This window comes from Dendrobates tinctorius, unplaced genomic scaffold (assembly GCF_039654945.1).
Source record: "Dendrobates tinctorius isolate UK_male_01 unplaced genomic scaffold, ASM3965494v1 ptg000102l, whole genome shotgun sequence".
Lineage (NCBI taxonomy): Eukaryota > Metazoa > Chordata > Amphibia > Anura > Dendrobatidae > Dendrobates > Dendrobates tinctorius.
The window spans coordinates 34365502-34391323 of NW_027361770.1; the positions used below are offsets into that span (position 1 = coordinate 34365502).

The 25822-nt window shown below is 42.7% G+C and overlaps 1 protein-coding gene across 2 annotated transcripts in view; it reads left to right on the plus strand.

Annotated features, from left to right (window-relative positions):
- LOC141099765 (NFX1-type zinc finger-containing protein 1-like) overlaps window positions 1-25822 on the plus strand; it is a 400215-nt gene that overhangs the window by 212860 nt on the left and 161533 nt on the right. For both annotated transcript variants that reach the window (XM_073587803.1, XM_073587804.1), the window contains one exon: window positions 13759-13800. In XM_073587803.1, coding sequence (XP_073443904.1) covers window positions 13759-13800 — 42 coding nt within the window. The remainder of the gene's footprint in view (window positions 1-13758; window positions 13801-25822) is intronic.

Consider the following 25822-nt stretch of genomic DNA (forward strand, 5'->3'; position numbering starts at 1 on the left):
TTTACAGGAGAAAAAAGAGGCATTCAAAGAAAAGTACACGGTCCCTACAGTCAAACATGGCGGAGGTTCCCTGATGTTTTGGGGTTGCTTTGCTGCCTCTGGCACTGGACTGCTTGACCGTGTACATGGCATTATGAAGTCAGAAGACTACCAACAAATTTTGCAGCATAATTTAGGGCCCAGTGTGAGAAAGCTGGGTCTACCTCAGAGGTCTTGGGTCTTCCAGCAGGACAATAACCCAAAACACACATTAAAAAGCACTAGAAAATGGTTTGAGAGAAAGCACTGGAGACTTCTAAGGTGGCCAGCAATGAGTCCAGACCTGAATCCCATAGAACACCTGTGGAGAGATCTAAAAATGGCACTTTGGAGAAGGCACCCTTCAAATATCAGGGACCTGGAGTAGTTTGCCAAAGAAGAATGGTCTAAAATTCCAGCAGAGCATTGTAAGAAACTCATTGATGGTTACCGGAAGCGGTTGGTGGCAGTTATTTTGGCTAAAGGTTGTGTAACCAAGTATTAGGCTGAGGGTGCCAATACTTTTGTCCGGCCCATTTTTGGAGTTTTGTGTGAAATGATCAATGTTTTGCTTTTTGCTTCATTCTCTTTTGTGTTTTTTCATTTAAGACAAATTAAATGAAGATAATAATACCAAAGAATTTGTGTTTGCAATCATTTTCAGGAAGAAACTGAATATTATCTGACAGAATTTCAGGGGTGTCAATACTTTTGGCCATGACTGTATATATGTGTGTGTGTTTCACTCTTTGTTTCATTGCAGCCATTTGGTAAATTTAAAAAAAAAAATCATTTTTTTTCTCATTAATGTACACTCTGCACGTCAGCTTGACTGAAGAAAACCCAGAAATGTAGAAATTTTTGCAAATTTATTAAAAATGAAAAATATCACATGGTCTTAAGTATTCAGACCCTTTGCTCAGTATTGAGTAGAAGCACCCTTTTGTGCTAGTACAGTCATGTCCTCTTGGGAATAATGCAACAAGTTTTTCACACCTGGATTTGGGGATCCTCTGCCATTCTTCCTTGCAGATCCTCTCCAGTTCCATCAGGTTGGATGGTGAACGTTGGTGGACAGCCATTTTCAGGTCTCTCCAGAGATGCTCAATTGGGTTTAGGTAAGTGCTCTGGCTGGACCAGTCAAGAATGGTCACAGAGTTGTTCTGAAGTCTCTCCTTTGTTACTTTAGCTGTGTGCTTAGGGTCATTGCATTGTTGGAAGGTGAACCTTCAGTCACGTCTGAGGTCCAGAGCACTCTGGAAGAGGTTTTCATCCAGAATATCTCTGTATTTGGCTGCATTCATATTTCCTTCAATTGCAACCAGTCATCCTGTCCCTGCAGTTGAAAAACACCCCATAGCATGATACTACCACCACCATGTTTCACTGTTGGGATTGTATTGAACAGGTGATGAGCAGTGAATGGTTTTCTCCACACATACCGCTTTGAATTATCATCAAAAAGTTCTATCTTCATCTCACCAGACCAGAGAATCTTATTTCTCATAGTCTGGGAGTCCATATGTTTTTTTAGAAAACTCTATGCGGGCTTTCATATGTCTTGCACTGAGGAGAGGCTTCCGTTGTGTCACTCTGCCATAAAGGCCCGACTGGTGGAGGGTTGCAGTAATAGTTGACTTTATGGAACTTTCTCCCATCTCCCTACTGCATCCGTGGAGCTCAGCCACAGTGATCTTGGGGTTCATCTTTACCACTCTCACCAAGGCTCTTTTCCCACGATTGGTCCCAAACTTCATAAATTTAAGGATTATGGAGGCCACTGTGCTCCTTGGAACCTTGAGTACTGCAGAAATTCTTTTGTAACCTTGGCCAGATGTGTGCCTTGCCACAATTCTGTTTCTGAGGTCCTTTGGCAGTTCCTTTGACCTCATGATTCTCATTTGGTCTGACATTCACTGAGCTGTGTGGTCTTATATAGACAGGTGTGTGCCCTTACAAATCAAGTCCTATCTGTTTAATTAAACACAGCTGGACTCCAATGAAGGAGTAGAACCATCTCAAGGAGGATCACAAGGAAATGGACAGCTTGTGAATTAAATATGAGTGTCTGAGAAAAGGGTCTGAATACTTATCACCATGTGATATTTCAGATTTTCTGTTTTAATAAATTTACAAAAATTTCTACATTTCTGGGTGCAGAGTCTACATTAATGAGGAAAAATTAACTTTTTTGAATTTACCAAATGGCTGCAATGAAACAAAGAGTAAAAAATTTAAAGGGGTCGGAATGCTTTCCGTACCCACTGTATGTAGCTTTGTCGCCATAAAAGGAGGGGGGGCCCGACATATTCCTTACACAGGGGCCCCAAGCTGTCAGTGTCCGCCCCTGGCCCCTAGACACCCTGAATCCAGCCTGGAAAATTCACCAAAATGGGGGTGAAAACCAAAGTTACAAAGGAACGGAGAGGTGCCAGTGGACTGATTAATCCAATTATTAAATGCAAACTCAGCCACGGGCAACAAAGAGCACCAATCATCCAGCTGGGACGTGGCAAGACACCGCAAAATTTGTTCAAGCGACTGATTGGTCCTCTCCATCTGACCATTGGTCTTGGGAATGTAGGCCGAGGAGAAAGTCAAGCAAATACCCAACCTTTTACAAAAAGCCCTCCAAAATTTGGACACAAATTGTACCCCTCTATCAGAAACCATGCTCAGAGGCACGCCATGTAACCGCACCACGTGCTCAGCAAACAACTTAGATAGTGTTTCTGCAATAGGCAGACCTGCGAAAGGTACAAAATGAGCCTGTTTACTGAATCTGTCAACCACCACCCAGACCACAGTTTTGCCATTAGAAGAAGGTAGATCAGTGATAAAGTCCATGGACAAATGAGTCCAAGGTCTCTCTGGAATTGGCAATGGCACCAATTCCCCGGCCGGCTGGTTATGGGAAGCTTTAGCATGGGCACACATATCACAAGAGGACACAAACACGGCAATGAAGAAGACATGGAGGACCACCAAAACAGCCTAGCAATAGCTTTTCGAGTGATTCCAGGATGCCCACTAAGAGCAGAATGGTGGAACTCCCTGAGCTCCCTCAACCGGTACTGAACAGGAACGAAGAGCTTATCAGGCAACGACAGAGGAGCAAGAGACAGAGCCTCACAAATCTCCCGCTCCAATTCTGAGGACACCCCTACCACGACCACCCCGTGCTGAAGAATGGAGGAAGGAGGTTCAGGAGGTGATATTGGATTCAAGCTGCAAGATAAAGCATCAGCCTTGACATTTTTGGAACCAGGTTGAAAGGTGATGGAAAAAATGAAAGCATGAAAAAAAAGCGACCACCTCACCTGTCTAGGAGTCAAACGTTTAGCGGACTCAATGTAGGACAGGTTTTTGTGGTCCGTAATCACCGTGATCCGATGAACAGCCCCTTCCAAAAAGTGCCCCCATTCTTCAATAGCCAACTTGATGGCGAATAACTCCCGATTCCCAACATCGCAATTTATCTCAGCAAGAGAAAATTTCTTAGAGAAGAAGGCACAAGGTCTTAAGTTAGTTAAAGTGATGGGTCCTTGGGACAACACCACCCCCACCTCTGGTGCGTCCATCTCAACAATGAACGGTTCAGACGAATCGGGCTGGACAAAAACGGGCAGGCATAAAACATTCCTTTAATGAAGAAACCGTCACCACTTCTGGAGCTGACCAGTTTTTAAGATCAGCCCCCTTATGAGTAAGATCAGTGAGGGGCTTGACCACCTGCGAAAACCCCTTAATGAATTTCCTGTAATAGTTGCCAAACACCAAAAAACACTGAAGACCCATAAAGGGAATCTGTCACCCCATTTTTGGCCTATAAGCTGTGGCCACAGCCATCAGGGGGTTTATCTGCAGCATTCTGTAATACTTTAGATAAGCCCCCGATGTAACTTGAAAGATAAGAAAAATGAGTTAGATTATACTTACCCCGGCGTCCAGTCCGGTCTGATGGGTGTCGCCGTCCGGTCTGGCGCCTCCCATCTTCTAGCAAGGACGTCCTCCTTCTTACTTCTGCCGCAGCTCCTGCGCAGGCATACTTTATTTGCCCTGTTGAGGGCAGAGTAAAGTACTGCAGTGCGCAGGCGATGGACCTCTCTGACCTTTCCCGGCACCTGGAATAAGTCCAGCCTGTGGTAGCAGTTTGCACGGAAAACAGATTGGGATAAATCCTTGCATGTAAAGGAAATAGTATTGTTTCCCCAGCGATCAGTCCAATGGTAGAGTAAAGTATAACTTTTATTTTTCCCTTAAAAATGTTTCATGTTTCTTCAGTAACAATTTTGCATATAGTCAATCCCTTTTGGACGACATGTTTTGACACTACATGTGTCTTCCTCCAGGTCCCATTGGACTGATCGCTGGAGAAACAATATTATTGTTTGCAGAATGCTGTAGATAAGCCCCCGATGGCTGTGGCCGCTGCTTATAGGCCAAAAATGGGGTGACACGATTCCCTTTAAGGTCTCTGGGTTGCACCCAATCCACAATGGCTCGTACCTTCCCAGGGTCTATACGAAACTCTTTGGCAGACAAGATGAACCCCGGAAAGGACAGATCTTGTGTGAAAAATTTGCACTTTTCATGCTTTGCAAAAAGATAATTCTCCCGTTACCTCTGGAGAACTGCACGTAGATGATCCATGTGATCTTGTTTGTCAGATGAAAATACAAGGACATCATCTAAATAAGCAACCATAAAGAGCCCATTGAAATCAGAGAAAACATGGTTAATACAATTCTGAAAAATTGCTGGTGCATTAGTGAGACCAAAGGGCAAGACCAAATTCTTAAACAAACCCTCAAAGGTGAGAAATGCCGTTTTCCCCTCATCCCCCTCCCAAATACGGATAAGGTTATACACTCCCCTGAGGTCCAAATTAGAAAATCACTTGTCCCCAGATAATTGGTTGTCCAGATCATGGATGAGCGGGAGGGGATAAGTATTTCTCACCGTAATCTTATTAATTCACAAAAATCGAGTCACGAGCCTTAGGCAATTTAGCACCCAAAATCAGATTGATAGTACTATCAAAATGGCAGTGTGGTGGAAAGACCTCAGCCTCCTTTTCAGAAAAAGCATCCTCAAAATCCTTCATGTACTTCTGAATACCCTCCAGATTAATGGATTAAACAAGTGCAGTAGCAAGACAACCCTTAGAACAATTAGCACCCCATTTAACAATATCCTGAGATTCCCAGTCTATAACACAATTGAGTAACTGTAAACAAGGAAATTCCAGCATCGGTCCCGCAGGACGATTGTCGAGAACCAAACATGAAATACGTTCCTGATGCAAGGAACTCACCTTGAGGAGAAACTCCTCTGAGACAAATTTAATAACATTCTTAGCCAGGGGTGTTTTGTCAATGGCCACAATATGAATGGGAGTCTCAAGCCTAACTGTCCCTAACTTACACTTGGTCACCAAGTTAGAGTCAATAAAGTCCATGGACGACCCACAGTCCATGAAAGCTGAAGTGGGCCTGTAGAAATCTCCACAACAATGTTCCACTTGCAACAATACCTTATGAAATGAGGAAAAGGGTACCTGAGAGTCTGGGTGACCTCGACAATCACCCAGACTTGGCAGCTTATTAGTTGGTGGGCAGGAGGGATGTCCCTTTTCCAATGTCCGGGATATCAACAGTAAAAACATAACTTTCCTTCCTATCGCCATCTCTTCTCCTTGAGGTTAGTGGCCCCCACCTCCATAGGTTCAGAATGTGGTATCACATCAGGATTAATAGAAATCAAAGGAACCTCTCTCTGCATTACACCTCTCTCCCGCAGCCTCCGATCTATACGGATGGTCTGAGTCATAGCCTCCTCCAAGGAACTGGGTGGTGGATGGAGAGCCAGAGCATCCTTCAGATGATCCAACAGTCCCCTCCTGAACTGACATCTAAGCACAGAGTCGTTCCAGGACACCTCAGTGGACCATTGTCTGAACTCGGCAGAGAGCTTACCCTGGAAGAGACCCATGATCGTGAAAAATAAGTGCTATGGCCTCAAAGAACCTATCCACAGACACACATTCAGGAGAAGTCACAGATAAAAAGAAAACCCATGATTAAGGACCTTCCCACAGTAAGGAAATAATTATCCCTACCCATTGACTCTCATCTGCAGAGGAACGGGGTCTAAGAGAGAACAGCAGCTTATAGCTCTCCCTGAACATACGGAATTTTTATTTTCTCTGGAGAAGGTATCTGGGAGCCTGACTGTGGGTTCAGGAGAGTGCAGCAAAACATCAGCAGTGTCAGAGTGCTGACAGACAGATTGGGAAATAGAACCCTGAAAAGATTTAACTGTCACAAAAAGCTCCCTCTGCAGATGGTTATGAGACGTGGCCAGAGCCCTATGTTCCACAGACAAGTCCTGCATCATTTGCGTTAAACTAGACATCTGATCTGCCAAGGTACAGAGCGGATCCATAGAAAAGGGAGCAAAGAAAAAAAAACTGTCTGCGGTCAGTTATAATGTCATGCCGCTGCTATGCAGGTAGATGCAAACACCACTAGATGGCAATAGAGTGGACTGAGGACTGCACAGCAAGAGCAGACCTGCAGTGCAGCAGCGAGGCTACCAGCAAGTGGCAGCAGAATAGTAAAACAAGCCGGGTCGATATTAGTCTGTAGCACAGTATCAAAGAAATAAGCACAGAGTCAGAACAAAGTCAAATGTGTCAGTACTAGTCAGGAGCAGATATGCCAAAGACAAGAGATGAACAGCAGGTCAGGGTCCAAGTCAAGTCAAATACCAGAGAGTCCAAAACATGAAAGGGGGAACACAGAGTCGGGACAGGAAAAGGGGAACAAAACAGACACGTGCAAAGTCAGCAACAGTAAAAGGACAAATCAGGGTATGCACGGAGTCAGCAACTCACGCCGTAGGCAGAAACTATAACTGACACCGCATGCAGGATTCAGTGAAGAGAAATAGCCAGCCTGGCACCAGAACGAGGTAAACCTTAACATGATCAGACCGGGAAAGGGAGACAGGATACAAAACCTGGCCTGGATCATGACACAAACTACTGTTTAAAAACAGCACCCCTGACATATTGAAAACTTCTGTCATGTGGTTTATTAACCCTTCAGGTGATTTTCAGGAATTAATGCAAAGTGGTATAGCAGGAATGAAAAAATGTCACTAACTTCTGAACCGACCACTATAGCCGGGAGACTCTAAGGCTGTTATGGCAAATATCAGGACCACACAATCATAATCTCGATGTGTAAATTAGATTAAAGTGGAAGCTCCCACAATCTATTAACCATTTATTTTATGTAATCACTTTTGACAGCAGCAACTAAGGGGTTAAGCAGATATGGACAGTGCCAACACTGATCGTTAGTGATACAGCAAGTTGTCAGCTATAGTGTACAGTTGACAGCTGCTGAATTGTCACCTGTTTTGGGATGCTATTCTCTTATATCTCAGGTCAGTAAAAAGACGTATTGGCTATCATTAAGGGGTTAAATCTTAACAACAACCCAAAACATCCAAATGACCCTGATCAAAAGTTTACATACCCTGGTGATTTTGGTCTTATAACATTCACAGAAGTTGACATAAATGGGTTTGAATGGCTACTAAAGGTAACATCCAGAATGGGAGACACGGAGGCAGGATGGGAGACACGGTGGCAGGATGGGAGACATGGAGGCAGGATGGAGACAGACGGGGCAGGATGGGAGACACGGTGGCAGGATGGGAGACATAGGTGGCAGGATGGGAGACATAGGTGGCAGGATGGGAGACAAGGGGCAGGATGGGAGACACAAGGGGCAGGATTGAGACACGGGGCAGGATAAGGACACAGGGGGCAGGATCATGGTGCAGGATGGAGACAGATGGGACAGGATCATGGGACAGGATGGAGACAGATGGGGCAGGATGTAGACAGGTGGGACAGGATCATGGGGCAGGATATTGACAGATGGGGCAAGATCATCGGGCAAGATAGAGACAGATAAGGCAGGATGGAGACATGTGCAGGATCACGGGGAAGGATGGAGCAGGATCACGGGGCAGGATGGAGACAGATGGGGCAGGATCATGGGCAGTATGGAGACACATGGTGCAGGATCATGGGGCAGGATTTAGACACATGGTGCAGGATCATAGGCAGGATGGATACAATGGATACAATGGAGACAGATGGGGCAGGATCATGGGGCAGATGGGGCCGGATCATGGGGCAGGATCACGGGACAGATGGGGCAGGATCATGCAACAGATGGCAGAATTGTGGGACAGATGGGGCAGGATCTCCTGTGAATAACGGCACTTATGGTGCTATTAGTATTGTATTTTTCTTATTAATGATCAGTATTGTAATATTCAGTCACTATGTGGTGGCAATATGTTGTTCGGCCATGGTGTGGCGGTATTCCTTGTTTGTGCTATTTGTTTCTTGTATGTTGAATTACTGGTCACCATGGTGTGGCAATATGTGATCTGGACATGGTGCGGTGGTATTTGTCCCTTGTATGTGATATTATTTGGTCACTGTGGTGGAAATATGTGGCTTGGACATGGTGTGGCGGTAATTGTTCCTTGTATGTGGTATTATAGGTCATTATGTGGTGGTAATATGGTGTCTGGTCACTATGCGGAGGTATTTGTCCCTTGTATGTGATATTATTGGTCATTTTAAAATTTGAAAAATTAAATAAAAATATACCTAAATTGTATTGGATATTTTAACAAATGATTAATGATCCTTTTGGATAAAGTATTTAGGCTTACTGTGCGCCTTGTATTTTGGATCGTTAACATATAGACTCTATGTCATCCCCTGAAGAAGAAGTGTTTTTCCACTTTGAAACGCGTTGGGAATAAAGAGTTAAAAAGTTTTTCATGTGGTGACTTTATCCTGGTCTCAGCAGCGCACAGTAAGCCTAAATATTTTATCCAAAAGGATCTTTATTTGTGGTCACGAACGTGAACCTCGGGCGTGCAGCAGGCTGACATTGACTTACATGCTTTAATCTATCTTGGAAAAGGTGAGTAGATTCCTTTGAATTTATTTCATCTGTTATCCAGATAAGACCCTATTGCGCTCTTTCTTTCCTCAGTTTTAACAAATGATTAATAGGATAGAGTAGAGTAGAGCTCGGCCAAAAGAGTCTACCTTGTTGTTTTGGCGGCTAAAAATATCTTTTGGCCAATCTGCTGGCTATTTGTGTGATCTGGTGATGGGAACTGTTAATGTGTGATTGGTGAGAAGTGGAGTTTTTCCAAGACAGAGCAGTGGGGCTGTGGACAGTTTAAGGGGTGGAGACTGGATGGAGTCTCAAGGGGGCACTGAAAATTTAGCCAGTATGGGGCCCCAAAATTCCTAGTGGCAGCCCTGATTGTGAGTCATGGGGAAAGCAAAATCATTGTCAATGGATCTATGAGAAAAGGTAGTTGAACTGTATAAAACAGGAAAGGGATACAGATACGTAAAGATATCCAAGGAATTAATAATGCCACTCAGCAGTGTTCAAACTGTGATTAACAAATGGAAAATCAGGGGTTCTGTAGAAACAAAACCACGGTCATCCACAACTACCAGGAACATTGTTAGGGATACAAAGAAAAACCCACAAATAACATCATCTGAAATACTGGACTCTCTGAAAACTACCGATTTGGCTATTTCAAGATGCACAATAAGGAGGCACTGGAAGAAAAATGGGCTGCATGGTTGAGTAGGCAAGTATCTAGCCTACAATACGCAAAATAGCACATAGACAAGCCTCAAAACTTCAGGAACAAGGTAATTTGGAGTGATGAGACCAAAATAAAACTAATTGGCCACGACCATAAACGCGACATTTGGAGAGAGGTCAACAAGACCTATGATGAATGGAACATCATTCCTACTGTAAAGCACGGAAGTGGATCGCTGATCTTTTGTTGATGTGTGAGCTACAAAGGCACAGGAAACTTGGTCAAATTGGAGGAAAGATGAATGAAGCACGTTATCTGATGTGACTGATGTTGACTGACATGGTAGTGGATGAGGGGATGGTGAACTGGATAAGCGACTACCTGACGGACAGGCCGCAGTTTGTAAGGATGGGGGAGGTGGTATCTGGCAGTGTACGGAGCAGTGTGGGAGCCCCTCAGGGTACAGTGCTGTTGCCCTTCCTCTTCACATTGTATACAGCTGACTTTCAGTATACATGCGATCTCTGTCACCTCCAAAAATTCTCAGATGACTCAGTGATTGTAGGGGGAATTGTGGGGGACCGGGGTGAGGAGGAATATAGAAGGGTGGTTTCTGACTTTGTAGTTTGGTGCCAGACTAATTGTCTAGAACTAAATGTAAAGAAAACAAAGGAGATGGTGGTGAGTTATAGAAGGACAAAGGAGGAGTACTTACCGATCGCTATTGCTGGCCAGGAGGTGGAGATAGTTGAGAGCTACAAATATTTGGGGGTTCACCTTGACAACAAACTTGATTGGAGGTGTCATCTAGCTCCTGCTCCACGCTCACGTCCCACCATGTCTGAAGGTAATGCATTCACACACATAATGTGTTATTTGTGCTAACACTTTGCCTTCCCTTATGCGGACCCATATGCAGCCATACATGCCTTCATTGAGATATGGGTGGATCAGTAGTATTATCATTAAATCCTGCATGGTCATGGCGTGCCTCTATTTTGGAGTTTAGATGACTGCTTTCTCTTTACTTTTTATGTCCGGTATATGTTTACAATTTACTTGGTCACATGAAGGTATAATTAAATGACCATATTAACTTCTATGTAACTTTACTACTTTGGAGACTGTACTTTCATTGTGATTTTGTTACTTTGCATCTTTATTCCGGACATTTTCTCCTTCCCCCTCCTCCCCTTTTCCTTGCCTCCTGTGTGTGCATACCCAGACACTCTGTTTGTCACAATTTTATATTAATAAATTTTGCATCATTTCTGAAATCATTACGAGCCTCTATCTTTTTTCAGGATTTTGTGATATATATGATTCTATTCTGAGCATCTAATTCTATGATCACACATTTATATTATGCTGATGTTGGGTATGCTCAGATAATACCACTTTAACTTCTTTCTTGCATTTCCTTGGTTTTTTGGTTTAAACAAATATTTGGGGGTTCACCTTGACAACAAACTTGATTGGAGGTGTCATACAGAGAAGGTTCAAAAGAAGGGAATGAGCAGACTGTACTTTCTGCGGAAGCTCAGGTCATTCAATGTGTGCAGTAAAATGCTGGAAATGTTCTACCAGTCCGTTGTGGCAAGCGCCATCTTTTTTGCTATCATTTGCTGGGGTTGTAGTGTGCGAGTAGCTGACGCAAATAAGCTCATCAAAGAAGGCAAGTGCGGCTGTTGGCCTCCATCTTGACTCTTTTGAGGAGGTAGTGGAAGATAGGATTCAGAAGAAGTGTAGGGCTATAACGCACAATAATACACACCCACTATGTGAGCTGTTCTTGAATCAGAAGAGCACATTCAGCAGCCGTCTAATCCTACTAAAGTGCAAGAAGGAGAAATTCAGGAAATCGTTTGTGCCTACTGCTATGGGGATGTATAACAATTCACTAAGGGTGAAAGATGGCTACGACCTAGGGCTGGCGCACTAATGGAAATGTTCAGAAATTTGTGTACCTTTGTTACGTATTGTGGTTAGTCATGTGTATGATCTGTGTCTGGTAATTACTCTATGTAATGCTGTTTGTTATGTAGTAACGCTGTTTTTAATGTTTTATTTGTAATGCTGTTGTAACGCTGCTGTGATACACTTTATTGATCCCGAGGGAAATTATGGTATCATATCGTATCAGCAAATACTGGAAGCAAATTTGCAATCAGCAGCCCGGAAGCTGCGCATGTGATGTACTTGGATGTTCCTATATGTTAACGATCCAAAATACAAGGCGAAGTCGACCTGTCATTGGCTACAGAACAAAATGAAGGTTCTGGAGTGGCCATCTCAGTTTCCTGACCTCAATATCATTGTGCCACTCTTGTGAGATCTTAAGGGTGCAGTTCTTGCTGGACAGCCCAGGAATTTATAGGAACTGGAGGCTTTTTGCCAAGAGTGGACAGCTTTACAATCTGAGAAAATAAAGAACCTCGTCCACAACTACCACAAAAGACTTCAAGCTGTCATTGATGTTAGAGGGGAACTTTTGATCAGGGTCATTTGGATGTTTTGGTTTGTCATTATGATTTAAAATGAGAAAACGCAGTAGTTTGACAAAGGGCTTCTCCCAACCACTAAACATAAGTGGAGAAAAAGTTTTGGTGTTATCATTCATATTCTCTGGCAAAAAAGCCAAGAAAGCAAAATTTCTGTAGGGGTATGTAAACTTTTAAGCACAACTGTAAACACAGTACATATACGATTATGGTGTCTGCCTGCAGAAGGGTTTTTTTCAGTATGTACATATATTCATCATGTAAACTAGGGGGCAGGTCAGTGAGGGATCAGTGACCACATAAAGATGCCCCACAGACCACCCCGTGGTATGGGCATATCATTAACTCACAACTGAAAATAAAGATTAAACAACCACAGAATGGATTTCAACAACCAAGGTATCATTTTAATCAGCATAACGGTACTGACCTGACACTGTCTGTAGGTTACTGTGCACAATCCTGCTGCCAGATTCCCTTTAAACTATTTAGTATTGATGAATTAAACGCAAATCGGATTACAAAAATATTTAAACAGAAGTTGTAATGTAAAAAATGGATAAAAAGCCAATGTGGGATAAGGATGGATGGTGAGTACTTTTGCAAGACACTGTATCGCACTATGAAGAAACAGGAATTCTCTATTCCTGCACTTATCATTCCCCTCTTCAATTCCTGATCCAGCTGCTCCACTCCCCCCCCCCCACCAGGGACCTTTGTAGTGACTCATGACTGATGGAGGGAAAATTGACCTCCTGTTTCAAAATAGAAAATTCAGCTAGACAGTTTCCTAATGGAAAACAAGAATTTACTGGGCAGAAAGGCAAAATGACCAATTGTAAGTACACAGTGCCATTTAATTTGATGGAAACAATATATTAATAGGATAAACATTTTGATGTGAGTGCTTATTTAAAGAAATCTTTAAAATTTGATGAGTAGTTGTATCCATTCCATTTTCTTATCATGAAAGATGAAAGTTATTGAATAAAAGCACAAAAATAGATGACAGGCAATTTCAAGTTTTTTATGTAATAAAGATTTTACTGTAGTAAAGATCACTGCTTTCAAGGTTGTAATAAGAAAACCCTTAATATTACTTTTTTTCAATTTAGTGTCAATGTATATTAAAATTGTGAATTATAGGATTAGACCATGTTCACATGTTGCTGAAAAGGTCAGCTGCAGATAACCGCAATGATGGGTTACGTTTGGATTTTGTTGCGGATGTGGCTTTGGATTTCTCTCTTACTCATTACTAAGCATTGAATAGGGCAAAATCTGCAATGAAAATCCTCCCAAGAAGTAGCAGGCCGCAGTTTTAAAATCTATACAATCCTTTAATTTTCGCCCAGATTTTTTCTCCGTAGCGTGTGAATGAAATTTTAAAAACCCGTTTACTTGTATTGTATTGTACTTATCCACTTCACAAATCGTCAGCAAATCGTGAACTTAGTCTTAGCGTCTTCTTTTTATTCATACAGTTTGTGAATTTGTTATTTGTATGTAATCTGTCCTGAGAGTAATTAACAATTATTTTTTCCTGCAAATATTTTATCAACAGATGTAACATATTGGGACATTGAAAACTTTCTTAAAGAAAATGGTAAGTCTGAGAGTTCAATGATTTATATTAAGCATATGTAGATTTCTCAAAACAACATCTGCCAAAAACAATTACCGTAGTTTGAGATTTAAAAGCAAGAATATTAACTTCATGTTTTCACTTAGGTTCAAGTATGGTATATAATAGAGTTTTTTAGGAGACTTTTGGGCTGGATCGTTTCCAAACCTCCCCTAGAAAAGTTGCTTAAAAAATGTATAGAAAACTTTTCCAATTCATTTGTATTGTAAATCTACTTTGATGTTCATATGAGGTTTTTTAATTTTTGCGCGATTATTGTAAAATCAGAATTCCTAGGAATCCTTATTCATGCTAATCGGGCAGTGTAAATGCACCCTAAGCTTATCATGTGTAATACTGTCTGCTGATAAAGTGGATGTGTTTCTATCTTGTGTGATAAGGTCTGTGAAGTATAAATTCCCTGCCATAAACACATCTTATTGTGAAAATAGACTGTAGTTTGCCACAGCTGAAGACTCCCACGTTCTCTATTATCGAAATCTAGTGCTGTATTGTCATGGTGCATAGATCATAGAATTCTTGATCACTACTTAAATTTATACAATTATATAAAATAATAATTGAACATTATCATACAAACTGTGTACACACAACTAAAAAATGGAGATATATACAGTATATGGGTGTTCCCTGCAATACTTCTAAACTATCCAACACTGAGATGTTATAGATTCAGAGTATCTGCTGAACAAAGCTCATTTTCATGTAACAACATTTGACTTGACAGTAGGATTTTCGGATCCGCGTCATGTTATTTTATAATACGTTTGTTGTAGATTTTCACATTTTATGTCAATGGGTGAATCAAAATACACAATGAAATGTATTGTGTTGCTAATTTCACTTCAGAAAACGTGAGACTTTGGATTTCAAACATTTTACCCTTTTTTTTCTTCCTTCCAGAAACAGCGGTAAAATCCACAGCAAATCTACAACTGATTTCTGATTCTATTAATTTAGTTATGTCCAACCCTTGGATAATCTATAGGCATGTCGTGCCATGCTTCCTTGTTTTCCATGGCTTTTTTCAATTGCTCTATGTTTATTCCTGTGTCATTTTTGTTAGTACTCAGCCAACAGGCCTCCAGTCTCTTCTTTTTACTGATGACCATTCCAAACAGTATCTCCTTTTCTAATGAATTTAACCTTTTCACCTGACTAAACTTTAGGTTTATATAACCAAGAACACATTTGTTGGTGATTCTAGCTTTCCTTGGGATTCGTACAAGTCTTTTCCCGCACTTCTCAAAGGCATGATTTTCTCTCTTGTCTACTTTCACGAATGTCCTAATTTAACAACAATACAGTATGTAGCAATTGGGGACCCAATTGTAGTGATCAGTCTTTCTTTGACAGTGGCTGAGATGGTCTTGCATATTCCATATTGGTCCACATTGGTCAATGCTCACATGGCTGCAAGCCCCAGTGCTAATCACGACTTGATTTCAACTGTCAAACAGCCACTGTGATCAATGAGACCCATGAAAAATGAAGCCGTGGTCCACTTTTATTTCTATATTGTTCATTTATATGCATGGCCGGCGTTAGGGACAGGCAGAACAGAAAGCTCCTCCAGGGGCCCCCAGCCAGTGCTGTGCTGCTAATAGCGGCAGACCACGCGGCTGCTATGGGCCCATAAGAGGGGTCTGGCGCCCCCCCATCGCTCATTCAACTTATTGGCATCAAAGCAGTGATGGAAGAAAGAGTGTCAGATGATGCTCCCTCTCCCACCACAGAAGCTCTAGTATAATCAATGAAGCACAGGTAAAGCTTCTTCATGGAATCATAGAATGTTAGAGTTGGAAGGGACCTCCAGGGTCATCTTGTTTAACCCCTGCTTAATGCAGGATTCACTAAACCATCTCAGCGAGATGTCTGTCCAGTCTCTGCTTGAAACCTTCCATTGAAGGAGAACTCACCACTGATCTTGGAAGTTTGGAAGAACAAAAAGTTTTTCTAATATCCAATCTATATCTTCTCCCATTCCGTTTAATTATATTGCTTCTTATGTTTCCATGTGCAAATGAGAATATGGATGATTTCACTACACTGTGACATCCCTTCAGATATTGTAGCTAGCTATTATGTGTCCTCTTAGCCTTCTTTTTTTGCAAACTAAACATTCCCAGATACTTTAACCATTCCTTGCATTACATACTTTGCAGCTTGCTCACCATCCTGGTAGCTCTTCTCTTAGCTTTCTCCAGTTTTTCAATGTCTTTTTCAAAATGTGGTGCCCAGAACTGGACACAGTGTTCCAGATGAGGCTTGACCAATGAGGACGTAGTAGAGGGGGATAATTACTTCATGTGATCCGGACTATATGCTTCTCTTAATACATCACTTAACTGTGTTTGCCTTTTTTGTTGCAGAACCACACTGTTGACTATAGGCAGTCTGTGATCTAATAGTATACCAACAAAAATTGCTGTCCAAACCAAGTCAGCATAGGGTAATACTAAAATTAACCCCTTTCTGGACATCAGACATACTAGTCCGTCCATGTAAACTGGGCCAATTTGACCATGGACGGAATAGTACGTCTAAGGCTACTTTCACACATCAGGTTTTCGGCGTCAGGCGCGATCCGGCGTCGTGCCGGAGCGCCGGATCCGGCAAATATTTCATAAAACCGGATGTGATGGATCCGTTTTTCTGCCGGATCCGTCTTGTTCTTGACAGACAAAACCGGATCCGTTTCATCCGTTTTTCGATCCGTTTTTCGACGGATTACGCCGGATCCGGTTTTTAAAAACACCCTTTGTGGCCTTCCGAACGGGATTGGCTACTGGAAAACTATATATAGCGTGTTCCTACAGCCCTTCTTTGACAGGTTGTAGAGGAGAAAGTGCAGGTTGGAGAGAAGAGCAAGTTACTGGCGAAGATGGATGTTGTCATTGGAAATATTTTGAAGAATTTGGCGGATTTTACAGTGGAGGCGAATCGTTTGAGGGTGATTGTTCTGGAGAAGGAGAGAGCGAGACAGCAGCGCATCAGGCATCGTAGACGACGTTTGTGGATCCACCCCATCACAGCCAAGAGAATGACGCATGGGGTCTATTCTACACTCTGCATGGACCTTAGACGAAACCCGGATAAATTTTTTGGATATGTTCGGATGAAAATGGAGAATTTTGATTACTTGGTGGAGCGCATTGCACACCTCATAAGAAAAGCGGACACCTATTGCCGCTTCTCTGTTTCACCCGCAGAGCGTCTGATGGTGACTTTAAGGTAAGCCACATTTATTGGATATGCTCGCATCAGAGCACACTTTCACTGCAATCTTGTTGGTGGTAGTTTGTATCTCCAAGTGTTATAGCTGAGTTTTGGTATGTAATGCTGTGATTTAAAACTAATTGATTGTTTTTTAATTCCCCACAGATTTCTTGCAACTGGAGAATCCCTTTCGTCACTGCATTTCCAGTACAGACTCGGGATTTCCACCATATCTGGAATAGTGAAGTACACATGCCGTGCACTGTGGGACTCCTTAGCTGAAGAGTTTTTACCAGAGCCCACAACAGAGAGGTGGATTGAAATTTCAGAAAAGTTTCAACAGATATGTCAGTTTCCCAACTGCTTGGGCGCTGTGGATGGGAAACATATCCGCATTGTAAAGCCAGCCGGATCGAGATCGGAATATTTCAATTACAAGAAATATTTTTCAATTGTCCTCATGGCCATTGCTGACGCGGAATACAAATTTATTGCTGTTGATATTGGGGCCTATGGCCGCTCCAATGACTCTCAAGTTTTCAAACTGTCTGCCATGGGGCGTAAATTGTATGGAAACACCTTCCAGTTCCCACCCCCTAGACCGCTGCCGCAAACATCTGGTCCACCTATGCCATTTGTCTGTGTAGGGGATGAAGCCTTCCAGCTGTCAGAACACCTTTTGAAACCGTACGGTAGCAGAGGATTGTCAAGAACAAAACACATTTTTAATTACCGCCTCACAAGAGCAAGAAGAATGGTTGAATGTACCTTTGGTATTCTGACAGCCAAATGGCGGGTCCTATTGACTGCGATCAACCTCAAGACAGAAACTGTGGACGAGGTGATCAAAGCTTGCGTGGTACTCCACAATTTTGTTATCTGCAAGGAACCCATTTCCATTGAGGACACCTCTGAAGAAACCACCTTGCAAGATTACCATGACATTACCACTAGAAGTTCTGTGACGGTTTCAGTAATGAGGGACAATTTTGCACTATACTTTATGTCACCTCAAGGCAGAGTACACTGGCAGGATGACAGAGTGTGAAAGATTTGTGCCCTTAACCAAAATTGTGTACCTTCTGTACCAACAGTATATACCTTTGCCAACCAAAGTTGGCTATCTTGTCATGGTCTTACTATTTTTACCTTTAGGCCACAGGTGTGTACCTGGTTGTGTTTTATGCAAAGTATTTCACCTTTTAACAAAAGTTGTGTACATTGTTAGGAAATCACCAACAATAAACACAACTTTTTAGGTGAAATACTTTGCTTCAAACACAACCAGGAACACAACTGTGGCAAAAAGCTAAAATTTACCCACAGTTATATACCTAGTTTTGAATACCATTTTACCTTTTAAATACCCTGTATTTAACCTTTTTGGCCACAGAAAGAAATCACAGACAACCAGTGTAAAATAATTTAACTTTTATTGAAAAATGTTTTTTTTAGTAAACTGTTTTTAAATTTTAATAAACTTTTTTAATAAAGCTTTGAAACCATAAAACTGGTCATTTTTATTAAAATACACACATATTATAAATCTGTGTAGTGTGGGGTGGAAATACTGCTGGAGGGGCTGCGGGACACTTCGACACTGGGAGTGTGGAGAGAGGACTGGGATCGTGGTGGGGAAGGAACAGTTAGAGGTGAAGGTGTGGAAAAAGCTACAGAATGGGTGGACATGTGGGAGGCAGAAGAGGTGGTGGGCGGTGGAGTGGAGGGTTGGGCAGGGACTGTAGGAGCAGATGATGTTGATGGAAAGTTGTATGGGGAAGGAGTTTGGTATGGGGCAGGTTGCTGGAAGTGGGGAGATGTCTGGTACTGGGGAGGTTGCTGGTACTGGGGAGGTTGCTGGTACTGGGGAGGTGGATGGTATGTAATAGGAGGGGGAGGATGGAAAGTGGCTGGAGGGGGTGCAGGTGGAGGAACTACTGGGGTGGGAAGAGGAGGTTGGGAGGTAACATGCTGGAGAGCACCGTGGCATGAATGCATTACATGCATCTGCTGGGTAGGAGATAGCGTTTCCATGCGCTCCACAACAGACCTGAAAAAGGTGTGGTTTGGCGAAGATCTTGCTTCTGAATGCATGGTTTGCAGAAGTGTCTTCACCTCCAGAATGCTGGAGTTGATCTGCTGAAAGCCTGCGGAGATTTGCTCTGACAAGACTTTTAGACAGTTCTGGAAAGATGCATTCAGATGCAAGAACTCTGGCGCATAAGTCTTTTCCTGACCCCTCTGCCGCTGCCGCCCAGTACCCGCAGGTGTACTAGAGGTGGCAGGGGCAGAAGGGTGAGGTAAAGGGAAAGCAATCTCCTCACCAGCAGCTTCATGTAATGTAGGCGGCCACGATGCTCCTGTGCTGGTGGATGGGACAGAGGGGTCGAATGTGTGGGAAGGCTGTGAAGGTGCAGATGTACCGGGGCGGTCGAAGTGTCCCTCGGTGCCGGTCTCCTCAGGGATCGCCTCAGAAGGGTCCAACCGTGCAAGCTCCCGAGTGCTGCTCACCGTGCTGTGTAATAAAGAGAAAAAAAAACAATTAAAAAAGTGACATGGCATGGCCCTGGCTGAAAAAAAATTGTTACATCTAAACATTTTTTTTTTCACATGTGGTGTGTAATATTTACCTTCTGGTGACCATTGTATCCCGGAGGAATGACAGGGCTTGTGCGTACTTGTACTTGCTCCTGCGTCCTCCAGATCCACTCGGGGCCCGCATCTCTTTATTGAACTCCTTCTTGAAACGATCCCTCACAGACCGCCACCGCTTCACAATTCTGTCCCCTGAAACGAGAAAGGACAAAGTGGTTAGTATACAACATCAGTGTTTCCCAAACTCCAGTCCTCATGGTCCCCAGGGGTCATGTTTTCAGGATTTCCATAGTAAATAGAAATCCTGAACACATGATCCGTGGGGACCACGAGGACTGTTGTTCGGGAAACACTGGTTTACATCAAGCAACCGGTACTGTATATACTTACGCTCTTTAATCTGGGCCCGAGCATCGAGGTCCTCCCAGCGGTCCACAAGGAGCGAACAGATTTCCTCCCAGAGTCGTCGGGTAACGATCAGGTCAGCGTGGCGGCGGTCAGCCATATTCCAGAGCGGCTCCCTTTCTCTGACGAGATCGATGAGGTGGTCCACATCGATTCCGCCATCCTCACCGTCAGAGTCGGGAGCACGCTGTGAAGGCTGTTAAAGAAAAAGACAAAAATAACATAATTAGCCTCCACAAAAGAAATGAAATAAAAAGTGCAAAAAAACAAAGCAAAAATATTTATACTTACACGCTGGTGACCGCCGCGTTGCTGTCGCCGACGACCCTGGGAGGCACTGCGAGGACCTCTTGGCCGAGCACCAGATTGGGAAGACTAGAGAAGAAAACAAAAAATGTTATGTCTTTGGATGTAGGCATTTGTTTGCTGTGTGTGGTCTGCAGAACATTGTTTTCTATGTGTTGTGTGTAGTGTGATGTTGTGTTTCTGCGTTTGATGCCAAAAACTTACCAATTGTGAGCCCACTCCAGGTGTCTGTCCACCCCTTCCTTCTTCTTCTGGGAGCTCCTCTTCATCTTGTGATTCCTGTTTTGAAATAAAAGGCAATGAATAGACATATATTACAGAGATGATGGATTTTGGAAATAAAAACCGTCAAACGCTGACGATGCGAGGGAGGGCTCCCAGAAGAAGATGTGCTGTCCTGTTGATGGCCAGACTCCATGGCTGTGGGTATTGCTGCTGCTGTTGCTGCTGCCAGTGATGCCATTTCTGCTGCTGCTGCTGCTGCATCTCTTGGGCGGCTGTTGAATAAAGAGAAACAAAGGGCCAATGAATATCTTGATATTCCATGGCCCTAGTTTGGAGGAATGGGGGATTTGATAATTACCGTCTCTCATCTGCTGCTGGACTCCCCTCCTCAGCATGTTCCATTTGCTGCTCCATTTGGCGTGGTGGTGGTGCTGATGGTGCTGCAGTGGTCTCCTGCCTTCTCCTGCGCCTGGTTGCTGTCTTGGGTGGCATGTTGGGTGTGGCTGAGGGTCCCACTGTCTTGCTTTTATATATGTGTCTTGTGGGCAGAGCTACTGAGCATGCTCAGACCAAAAAAACCGGATCCGGCCACCGGATCCAGCGCATTGCGGCGCTCATTGGCTTTCATTGTGTGAAAAAGCCGGACGCGCCGGATTCGGCGCGTCCGGCTTTTTCGCCGGAGACAAAAAACGTTACAGTAGCCGTTTTTTCCAGACGCCGGATTGAGACACATTGCCGGATCCGGCGAAAACCGGATGAAACGCATGGCCATCCGGCGCGATCCGGCGCAAATGCAAGTCAATGGGGGGGAAACCGGATCTGGCATTGCATTTCGCCGGATCCGGTTTTTGTCAAAAGCGCCGGATCCGCGCCTGACGGCGAAAACCTGATGTGTGAAAGAGGCCTTAGCGATTGGCCGCGCACTCAGGGAGAGCGCGGCCGAACTCCACCGGGTGTCAGCTGATTCTCACAGCTGACACCCGGCACTAGGTGCCAGAAGAGGTCACAGACCGCTCCCGACACTTTAAAACCCAAAATGCTGCTCTCGAACACGATCCCAGCATTCTTGGAGCAGGCAGAGGGCTGACATCCCCTCTGCCTTTGGATTGGAGACCTCGCGGCGTGACGCAGGATCCCGATCACTGCCATGGTAACCCAATGTTTCCATAACGACATCTGGGTTACTAGAGCTAAGAAACTTCCTGTTCATGCGCAGTGCATGATCAGGAAGTCTCTCAGTGTCAGTGCACTAAGTGTAGCGCTGACAGCTTCTATAGCATGCAGATACTGCTTCATCTGCATGCTATAGAAGTGAGTTCAATACGAAATCACTGAACACGTGGAATAAGCTCAAAGTGAACTTTTTATTTAATCTGACGGTGATGAAGCAACAGCTTGACGTTTCGGCCTAACAAAGGCCTTTATCACATAGTCGCTGAAAAAATTAAAATATATACAATAAGAATCATGAAGTGATGCAAAATATAGACGATATATACAAAATATACAAAACAAGTACATCCAAAAGAGCATTGGTGATAAGTTATTTTGATGCCATATAATCCTTGAAGAATTTAGACACACCTTGAACAATTGAAAGGGAATAAGCTGGCGGCAGACAAAAAAAGAAAAAAGAAAACATACACAGAAATTATAGTGATAAGATCACTTTTAAAGTAGCGTTTCAGTAGTCACCGGGTAATTATGATCACTGCTAGGCAATATTTCAAAAAGTGGATTATCCTATAGGTGGGGGTAAAAGGAGGTATGGTTACATGAGAAACATATAAGGACTCCTAATGGAGTATATTTGTTGTAGCTGCATTTAGAGGGAGCCATAATACTATGTAGTATGATGTAGAGAAGATTTAGCTGCCTAATAACTGCCCATGCGGCTGCTCATCGTGTGGGTAATATAAATATAATATAAATACGGTACATGATCTGAAGTGATTGGTTCCATACCGATATGATCAGAGGTCCTGCTTACAGAAGATCAGAGCTCCTGTGGGTATGATAAGGCTGTAATGAGCAGAGACAACATCAAATCAGTATATAAGATATCTGATGATCTAATGGTGTTCCCATAAGAAAAGCTTACTTACAATGATTGGTGGCGCAGTGGTGGATGCAGGCACCGCCGTGCCTCCGCAGTGAATAAGCCCTGTATTGCCATAATTGTGCTTATCAGCGTTTGTTCCGGTCATGTGACCGCAAATGATGTAAGACGCTGGAATATGCGCACTTAGGCACTTCTAGTGTCGCCCAGTTAGGAGGAACCACCAACAAAATGGCGCAGTAGAGCATAGTGACGCCCAGCAGAGGAAAGAGATTGTGCCGGGTACTCGTGCCTGCGCAGTAAAGCGCAAAATCATAAATTAGCTCTAAAGGCAATCGGGGATTGTCAAATCAGAGGGCTCATGATACCTAGATAAAGGCAGAGGATAGAAACGCCAGGTAGTAACAATCGGTTTATAGGGATAGTAAATTCTAATTGGGTCGGAACTTATAATCCTGGAATAGTTATAAAGAAATCTGGACAACAATAATAGATGACATAACCAAATAAAGTCAGACAAAGCTTTATGGTAATGAGAACAACAAAGTTAAAACAGTACATTGTAGGAGTCCAAACTGAATATAACAGAACTGAAAAAGATAGGAAATAGAGGGAAAAAAGGGGAAAATTAGAGAATGGGTAGATAAATGTGGGAGAGGGGTGAGGGGAAGAAATATATAATGGGGAAAAAAATTATTTTGGGGGGTGGAAAACAAATTTTTTTCTTTTGGGTAAAAATGAAGGATAAAAGAAAAATTGGAAAAATAGAAAAATAAATGGTGAAAAAATTAAATAAAATCAAAGGTAGAAAAATGGTGTGAAAATGAGAAAAAGAAGAAAAAGAAAAAATTTGAAAAATAAAAACATGATGGTACCAATCAACGAGACTATTAGGGAGGGGAAAATTTTTTTTTGAAAAAATAAAAAAAAAATTTAAATTTTTTTTTTAGAAAGATGAAAAAAACGATAATTACAAATTAATATAAATTTGAAAAAAATAAATAAAATAAAATGGACAGAAAAAGAAAAAAGAAGAAATGAAAAAACATTTTTTGAAAAAAAAATAAATTGAAAATCAAGTAAAATAAAATAAAAATGATAAAAATTAAAAATTAAAAAAGAGTACTAATAATAATGAAAAAATGAAAAAGAGGGGAAATTTATCTTACCGCCAGGGAAGATGTCAGCAAAGACTCACAAGGGCAAGTGTTCAATGGGTCTAAAGGGAAAAAAAATAATTAGATTAGCCAATTTATCTCACGGTTGAGGCCTTTGTGATGTAGAGTGTCCAGGGTGTAGATCCAATAAGTCTCGCGTTGTTTTAGTATCCGAATATGATTACCACCTCTTGTGGGCCTGGGTATTTTTTCGATAATCTGAAATCTTAGTTGAGACACGTTAGGCCGGGCCTCTTTGAAATGGGCTGGTAATGGAAGCCATGTTTTTTTGCACCTGATGGTCGACTTATGGCTGGAGATACGATCCCTAATAGCCTGAGTGGTTTCACCCACGTTTAGTAATCCGCAGGGACATTTGATGATGTATACAACGAAATTTGTCTCGCATGTAAAATAGTCCCTCACAGGGTAGGATTTACCTGTACGTGGATGGACGATTTCATTGCCTTTAATGACGTTAGAGCAGCTCATGCAATTCAGGCAAGGGAAAGTACCTGTTCTTTTTTGTCCTGACAATGTTCGTGTGCTAATTTCCTTAGAGTGGCCCAGATCTGCCCTGACCAGTTTGTCTTTGATGTTTTGAGGTCTTCTCAGACACATCAAAGGCGGATTTTTGAATTTCTAAATTTTGGTATAGGCTTTGGTAAGAAGAGGCCAATGTCTTTGAATGAGATTGTGGATTCTCTGCATAGAAGGATGGTGACCATGGACAAATGGGAGCCTAGGTGGTTTGGATGTGTTAGCCGTAGTGCGATCCGGATTGGTTAATGCTTTAGTCATCTCTGTGGTCAGTAATGGCGGTGGATAATGTCTAATTTTGAATTTTTCAGACATCTCCTGTAATCTACAGTACCTGATAGTAGGGTCTGACACAATCCTGGTGACCATCTTAAATTGTGACCGAGGAAGACTATTCCGAGTGGATTTTGGGTGACAACTGTCATATAGGAGGAGATTGTTGCAATCAGTTGGTTTGGTGTAGATATCGGAAGCGAGTTTACCCTGTGAATCTTTCTGGATTCTGGTATCAAGAAAGGTTACGGATTCAGTATTATGGGAGAGTGTGAATTTAAGTTCCTGTCTGATTATATTGATTGTGTCATAGAATGTGAAGAGGCTAGCGCGGTCACCTCCCCAAATACAGAAAATGTCATCTATGTAACGATATCAGGCTATGGCATGTTGTTGGAACAGTGGATTCGGGTAAATGTAGTCCCATTCAAATTTGTCCATATATAGATTAGCATATGCGGGGGCTACATTAGAGCCCATAGCGGTGCCGCATATCTGGACAAAAAAGTCATCTTCAAATCGGAAGAAATTCTCCCGTAGGACCACGTTTAAGAGATCCAAGCACAATTCTTGTGGACCTACATCAATATTGGCTTCATTCAGGGTGAATGAGACTGCTTTGATGCCTTTATCATGTGCATTGATGTATAAAGGCTGTTCACATCGAGTGTGCAGAGAATACTGGTGGATGGGATAGAATTAATAGTACGAATCTTTTTTAAAAAGTCTCTGGTGTCTAGAATGAAAGATTTAGTGGTGTGAGTGTATGGTGTTAGCAGTTTCTCAAGGAAAATAGAGGGTTAAGGATGGAATCTGTTGAGGCCACGATAGGGTGTCCAGGTGGGTTATGTAAGTCTTTATGAATTTTTGGAAGGATATAAAGAACTGGAATTACTGGATGTTGATTAGGTAGAAATGTACTAGTTTTTTTGTCGATAGTCCTAAGTTCTAGATGCTTGTTTAAGATATTGTCAATTTTCCTACGTATAGTAAATGTAGGGTCACTCTGGATTCTCCTATATGTATTGCTATCCGAAAGTTGTCTCCTTACCTCAGTTACATATTGGCTTTTATTCATGACAACGATTGCGCCACCCTTATCCGCCGGTTCGTACGATCGCAGCATTCTTGGAGCAGGCAGAGGGCTGACATCCCCTCTACCTTTGGATTGGAGACCCCGCGGCGTGACACAGGGTCCCGATCA